The 7,717-nt window shown below is 33.6% G+C and overlaps 1 protein-coding gene across 1 annotated transcript in view; it reads left to right on the top strand.

Annotated features, from left to right (window-relative positions):
* The first annotated feature begins 3,399 nt into the window (after positions 1–3,399).
* JCHAIN (joining chain of multimeric IgA and IgM) overlaps positions 3,400–7,717 on the top strand; it is an 8,513-nt gene continuing 4,195 nt past the window's right edge. Inside the window, exons 1-2 of the mRNA XM_049630605.1 lie at positions 3,400–3,547; positions 7,208–7,334. Coding sequence (XP_049486562.1) covers positions 3,484–3,547; positions 7,208–7,334 — 191 coding nt within the window. The 5' untranslated portion in view covers positions 3,400–3,483. The remainder of the gene's footprint in view (positions 3,548–7,207; positions 7,335–7,717) is intronic.

Raw genomic sequence — 7,717 nt, 5'->3', positions numbered from 1 at the left:
GATGAAATGGTTTGAAAATTAAACCAAGACCTGTTATTTACCTATAATTGGTTAGTGCTAAAAAGATTATGAAACAATTCACCTATAGCGCAGACTTGTAAAAATAAATAAAAGCTTCAGCTAAGTTGTTTCCAATGTAAGCCTATGTGTTTAAAAAAATTACCTCTATTAACCTCTTGCTCTTCTATAAGTAGATAAGTAGATAATACTTCTAGTTATCACCCTTCCTCCCCCCTCCCCCTGCTGGTGCTTCTAGTCTACCAATTTTCAAACTTCATTGTACATTAGAATTAACTGGAAGCCTTTTTAAAAATAAGGAATCTAATCCTGAAATCATTGTTGCCCTATATGCTAACTAATTTGGATGCAAATTTAAAAAAATAAAAAATAAAACAAGTTAAAAAATATTATGTCATGTACTTGTTTATTTATTTATTTAATAATATTATTATTTTTTAAAATTTACATCCGAGTTAGTTAGCATATAGTGCAACAATGATTTCGGGAGTAGATTCCTTAATGCCCCTTACCCATTTAGCCCATCCCCCCTCCACAACCCCTCCAGCAACCCTCTGTTTGTTCTCCATATTTGAGAGTCTTTTATGTTTTGTCCCTCTCTCTGTTGTTTTTATGTTATTTTTGCTTCCCTTCTCTTGTGTTCATCTGTTCTGTGTCTTGAATACCTCATATGAGTGAAGTCATATGATATTTGTCTTTCTCTGACTGACTAATTTCGCTTAGCATAATACCCTCTAGTTCCATCCACGTAGTTACAAATGGCTAGATTTCATTCTTTTTGATTGCCGAGTCATACTCCATTGTATATATATACCACCTCTTCTTTATCCATTTATCCATCGATGGACATTTGGGCTCTTTCCATACTTTGGCTGTTGTTGATAGTGCTGCTATAAATCTTGGGGTGCATGTGCCCCTTCAACACAGCATACCTGTATCCCTTGGATAAATACCTAGTAGTGCAATTGCTGGGTCGTAGGGTAGTTCTATTTTTAATTTTTTTAAGGAACCTTCATACTGTTTTCCAGAGTGGCTGCACCAGTTTGCATTCCCATCTGTTCTTGCCAACATCTGTTGTTGCTTGAGTTGTTAATGTTAGCCATTCTGACAGGTGTGAGGTGGTATCTCATTGTGGTTTTGATTTGTATTTCCCTGATGATGGGTGATGTTGAGCATTTTTTCATGTGTCGGTTGGCCATCTGGATGTCTTCTTTGGAGAAGTGTCTATTCATGTTTTTTGCCCATTTCTTCACTGGATTCTTTGTTTTTTGGGTGTTGAGTTTGATAAGTTCTTTATAGATTTTGGGTACTAACCTTTTATCTGATATGCCATTTGCAAATATCTTCTCCCATTCTGTCAGTTGCCTTTTAGTTTTGCTGATTGTTTCCTTCACTGTACAGAGCTTTTTATTTTGATGAGGTCCCAATAGTTCATTTTTGCTTTTATTTCCCTTGCCTCCAGAGACTTGTTGAGTAAGAAGTTGCTGCAGCCAAGGTCAAAGAGGTTTTTGCCTGCTTTCTCCGCGAGGATTTTGATGGCTTCCTGTCTTACATTTAGGTCTTTCATCCATTTTGAGTTTATTTTTGTGTATGGTGTAAGACAGTGGTCCAGTTCATTCTTCTGCATGTCACTGTCCAGTTCTCCCAGCACCACTTGCTGAAGAGACTGTCTTTATTCCATTGGATATTCTTTCTGGTTTGTCAAAGATTAGTTGGCCATATGTTTGTGGGTCCATTTCTGGGTTCTCTATTCTGTTCATTCCATTGATCTGAGTGTCTGTTTTGTGCCAGAATTAATTTCTTTTAGATGCATGGTTTACATAATAGAAATACAAAATTGTAAGATTGAAAGAAGAGAAACACCATATATACAACTTTTCTTTAGCTTAGTAATTATGAATCAAATAATATTTGCTTTTATAAAAAAATAAGCTTTGGAGGAAACATTTTGTCCCCAGGGATTTATCCAACTTGCTTTGGGGAGGCAGTCTAGCCTTGAGTTTATTTTCAAGGACATAATGACTAAAGAAAAAAGTATACAGCTAACTTCTAATTACTCTTTTTGGGAGTGAATGAATAAATCAGTTATTTAGAAACTACAGTTAAAGATGAGGAGCTCTTAAGTGGTTGATGCTTGTTTTGACATCCTGACCATACATTAAAATAATGTGGTTTCAGATTTTTTTCTAATAGATACAATTGTTCATGTGACTCCAATATGTTTTTCTTAACCCTAAATATCTTTCTAAGTCCTATGATAGCAGAAATTAAAATGAGAGTTAAGTTTGACAGTATAGTAATATTGTATGTTCTAGGGCCCAGCACCATGTTCTTATTAGACTCAGTACATGACTGAAGGAGTGCAATTCTGTGCTAGCCATTAATAGTTCTCATCCTGCTGTCTTCTGCTGCTGGCTGTGAAATCTGCTTGCCTGCTGACGATCCTGAAGCATTTTTTAGTGCCTCTCAAAATTCTAAGAGATCCTTAAAAAATTAGAGAACTGAGAACCAAAAGTAACTTAGACTTGATGTTTAATATATATGTAACCAGCATGCTTGTGGAACCAACCCTGCCTAAGAGTCAGGAAATTCTAATGTGTTGGGGCAGAGGGTAGGGGGATGCCCTGTCCAAAAGCTCAGGAGTTTGTTTATTTGTTAGTTAGTTAGTTTGTTGACACTAATTAATGACCAAAACTTACAAGAAATACTGCACTGATTCAGTTTTCTGTTGAGGCATCTCAAATGAAAATCATTTCATGGATTGATAATTCTGAAAGCTGTTACTAGATGATCAAACACAAGGTCTGCCTTACGCTGTCAAATTAATGGCAACTGATACATGTAGTATCCATTTGCTTTGAATTCCAATTTCATGTTTGAGTTTATAAAATAACTGAAAGCAATCAGAATATGTATATATTACATATGTCATGTATAATATGTATATTTAAATCTGATAGCTTGGTTAATTAAGGGCTAGGAGAAAAAGTTGACATAAGATATAATTGGGACCTTGAAAGACTTTAATTTCTTCTCCTTCTCTTCCCTTCATTTACTGTTCTAGGCATAACAAATATCACATATTTGATTTGAAAACAATATTGTGTAGGGACTAAAGTTAGGAATCCCTACTTAAACATTCTTAATGTACTCTTGACTTGAAATCATTATGAATCATCTGGTTTAACTTTATAGAGCAAATGTGAAATAAAGAGTAATTGCATCAGAGTAGGTCTTTGGAGGGGCTACTTTGGAAGAAAATACAGAAATCTGAGACATACACTTCTGTCTAGTGCTGCATTTAAATTTCAGATTCCAACCGCAGTTGTGATTGTTTTTAGTTTGTTAGCTGCCTAGGGTGTTATTTTAAGAAAGCAGAAGCACCATCATTTGCACACTCCTTATACTTCACACACCTTAACCCTGACTTTTTAGCTTCAGTTTTTCTAAAGAAGTGAAGCCAAGATGAAGAACCATTTGCTTTTCTGGGGAGTCCTAGCCATTTTTGTTAAGGCTGTTCTTGTGACAGGTATGTGGTATTTTGAAAATTAACCCAGATAAAAGGAAAAATACAACACAGATCTGCTCTTCAGTTTTAAACATTTGTGTTTGTGCTTCAGTTAGCTAGCTGTCTGGCTACTTTTTTCTAACATGCCTTAACCTTCATATGGGCAGTGATCTTTCTGCAGATGAGACTCATTGTAATTCTTTTTATTCTTTTTTTCCTCTTGTTTGTTTGCCTACTATAACTTAGAGAATAAGAAAATATATGTATCTGGATAAGTGCTGACAGCTATACTTATATAAATTTTCATATTGAATCTTGAAAATCAGTAATCCTCTCCTTGAGTACCTTAAGAGAATATTCTGGAGACATGATATGATCATTATTGTAATTGTAATAATTACAATATAGAATTCTTGGGATTTTACTTACCCAGGGAGATTGATATTGCTTCTAACAACTTTCCTGAATCTGAGCCTACAGATTTCTTATGACACTTTAACAATGTTTAATATTATACAGGTTGCCTATAACTTGATGGCACAACTGTGGTTGTTTTGTTTATTAACCTTTCAAACTACTGTAGAAAATGGAATACACCCTGACCATAGATGTAATAATGTTCATGTAGAAGGGCAAAGTTAGAAATGATATAATTTGGCCTGTTTCTAACACTTACTGAGCTTATTTCTCTCATTTCAGAACAGGGTATGTTGTAATTAAGAAGTCGTTTTAAATATATTTTTTGCTAAGTTAGCATTAGAAATAATGAATTTCTAATAATATTTAAACACAAAGATAGTAGAATTAAAAATGTACAGTATATGGATCTCTAATATATAAATAAAAATTTATGAACATGTTTATATATCTATAAACATATATATGAAATACATATAGATACATTTGTAAAAGATCTGTCATTTCTTAAGTACATACTATTTTTCAGGCATTATGTTAGCGGCTTTACATATACTATTCCATTTAATTCTCACAGTAATCACTTGAGATAGGTAGTATTAATATTTCTAACACATGGTTGAGTCCACTGAGATTTAGAAAGGTGAAATAACTTAGCTACAATCACATGGCAAGCATGTGGTAGGTAGAACCCAGGCCATCTAACCCTATAGACCACACTCCTAACTTCTATCCTCTTTTGCCTATATAGGAGAATCACTTTTTAGTAAACTCATGTTTAAATCTAGTATGTGTTGTTAAGCATATTTTCTTATTTTTTGAACTGAATTAAATTTAACAAATATTTATTGAGCACCTGCTATGTCTCAGGTGCTCTTGGAATAAAGTAAGGTACATTCTAGTACTAACAGGTTTATTAGGAAAAATGCTGTCTGTCAGTGAGAATATTAGGATCTTTTAAGCCTTGGTGCATTGACTGTATTTGTATATTCCCTGGAAGATGTATTAGGTTGCCTAATATTTTTATATGATAACAGTAAGTAGTAATAAACAGGAATAGTTTTTTCCTAGGTTTCTGGTAAGAAAATTAATTATATGGGGCACCTGGGTGGCTGAGTCGGTTGAGCATCTGACTTTGACTCGGGTCATGATCTTGTGGTTCCGGAGTTTGAGCCCGGCGTCGGGCTCTGTGATGACAGCTTAGAGCCTGGAGCCTGCTTCGGATTCTATGTCTCCCTCTCTCTCTGCTCTTACCCTGCTCATGCTCTGTCTTTCTCTCCTTCAAAAAGTAAATAAACATTAAAAAAATTTGAAAAAAAAAAGAAAAGAAATTATATGCTATAAATAAAATAAAGACATTTTCTATTTAAGACTTAATAGACAAGTCACATGCTTGACTCAATCGGTATTTTTGGTCAGGCGTTACATACTCATTTGTATTTTATTGAGAAAAACATTTAAGAGTCTTGAATATAGGAGTAGGGAAAAGACACCACTTAAGTCATCTTATTCTTTTCAAAATGTTAAGGAAAGTTTTATTATTATGTTGAATTGAATTCATAATGGTTCTTCTGCAATACTGTACAGACTTTGGGGCACCTGGGTGGCTCAGTCGGTTAAGCATCCGACTTCGGCTCAGGTCACGATCTCATGGTCCGTGAGTTCGAGCCCCGCGTTGGGCTCTGTGCTGACAGCTCAGACCCTGGAGCCTGCTTCGGATTCTGTGTCTCCCTCTCTCTCTCTGCTCCTCTCCCGTTCATGCTCTGTCTCTCTCTGTCTCAAAAATAAAAAAAAATTAAAAAAAAAAGATATTTAATACTGTACAGACTTTTATCAGAAGACATATTAAGAAGTTATGAATAATGCCATAATAATGCATTGTAAAGTACTTCCAACAATTTGAAGTACAAAACAATGGTCTTAAAATGTTTTTGTAATGACTGTTAATCATTAAGACTGAAATACTGCAATTAGGTCCTCTCTGTTCTGGGATATCTTTGAAATAATTAGACTTCCAATTAAAATTATATCTATCCTGATCAATTTTATTGTAGTGGGTTATAAGATTTTTTTTTTCTAAAGCACCCTCCCTACATTGAGTAAATAAAAGCTAAAATTTGTGAATTCTATCAAATTCAGTATTCTGGCTGGGAAATTATACTATAGTTTTGCAAGATGTTACCACTGGGAGAAACTAGGTAAAATGTACATGGGTTCTCTATTTGGTATTTATTATCACTGCCTGTGAATTTACAATGATCTAAAAATAAGAAAAATTAATAAAACAAAACAAAAATATATCAAATATCATTATTATTGTTTAATTAGCCTATTAAATAAAGTTGTTATAATTCTTCAAATACTTGCTAACTGATACAAGTCCTGATTATAAAAATTTTGTTTGTTTATTCTTTACAACACTTACAACTCTTTTTCCAATATTCAGATTAGACAATAAATGTTGATAGTCAGAGTTAAGGCTTTAATGGTCATCTGTGTGTCCATTCAAAAGCTTGTATCTTTAATATTTTCTAAACTGTTTTTGCAAATTTATAGCACTTTACATCTATATATACCATATCTTTTAAAACAATTCCTATCAGAAATATTAACATATAGCACTTATTATTTTATTTGAATGAATCATTATGCCATGATAACCTGATTGTTATTATGAAAAAGAAGATAGGAAAATTATAGTAAAGAATATTTAAAAGTCTCACCAAGTAAGGTTATCTTGGAGAAAATGTGCCTGTTTTTAACTCTAATGCAATATAAGGAGTAAAAAAAGTTTAAATGGGGGTTCAGGAAGGATGTGACACTTCAAACTGGAACTATAAAGGCTGAAGTTATTTTTTGTTCACTTCTGAATAATTACTTTGGTCTGAGAGAAATATCATCTAGATTTTTTGTTTTCTCTATCATTTTGTCATTTGGCACCGATTTTTACAAGGCTGCATTATTCAGAGAGCTGTGCCTCTATTAAAAGTATTAGATGAAAATCAGAAATACTGCAGCCAGGTTCCCATAGACTGGTCCAAGAGAAAAAGAAAAAAAATTGTTTGGAGTGCATTTGGATTTCCTTCTTGATGCTGTAAGATTCCGCTTAGCATTTTAGATTAGGAAAGAGAACAAATGGAGAAAGCTGAAACTGATCAACCACAAAACTTAGTTTTTCTACAGGAAAAAAGATAAATTACCTCAGTAAAAGTCCATAAACAGACCTTTCCCCCCCTTTCTTCTTAATAATGTTTTATCTTCAAGCCCAAGATGAAGATGAAAGGACTGTTCTCGTTGACAACAAATGTAAGTGTGTCCGGATTACTTCCAGGATCATCCCTTCTGCTGAAGATCCTAATGAAGACATTGTGGAGAGAAACATCAGAATTATGTACGTGGCATTTAAAAAAATTTTTTTTCTGCATGTTGTAAGCAGAGATACTTTCAGATATTAGCTACTGTTTGAATGTAATATCTGTCTATACCCCTCTTTTTGATGTGCAGCACTTAGAAGAACTTATTTCTAAACTGTAAAAAAAGGTTAATTATCTATGTGCATATATAGACACGCAGACTTTATGTGAGAGTTAAAAATGCTAATGGACAAAAGCACCTAGAACAGTGTTTGACCCACAGTAGACCCTCATACATGTTTATTACTTATCTGTCTCATTAGTTAAAATCTTTCCTGATATTACTAGACCCTTATACTCTAATAAGGAATAGATTCATTCATTCATTCATTCATTCATTCATTCATTCATTCATTCATTC

The sequence above is a fragment of the Panthera uncia genome, chromosome B1 (assembly GCF_023721935.1).
Source record: "Panthera uncia isolate 11264 chromosome B1, Puncia_PCG_1.0, whole genome shotgun sequence".
Lineage (NCBI taxonomy): Eukaryota > Metazoa > Chordata > Mammalia > Carnivora > Felidae > Panthera > Panthera uncia.
This window is presented reverse-complemented; position numbering and strand designations above follow the sequence as displayed.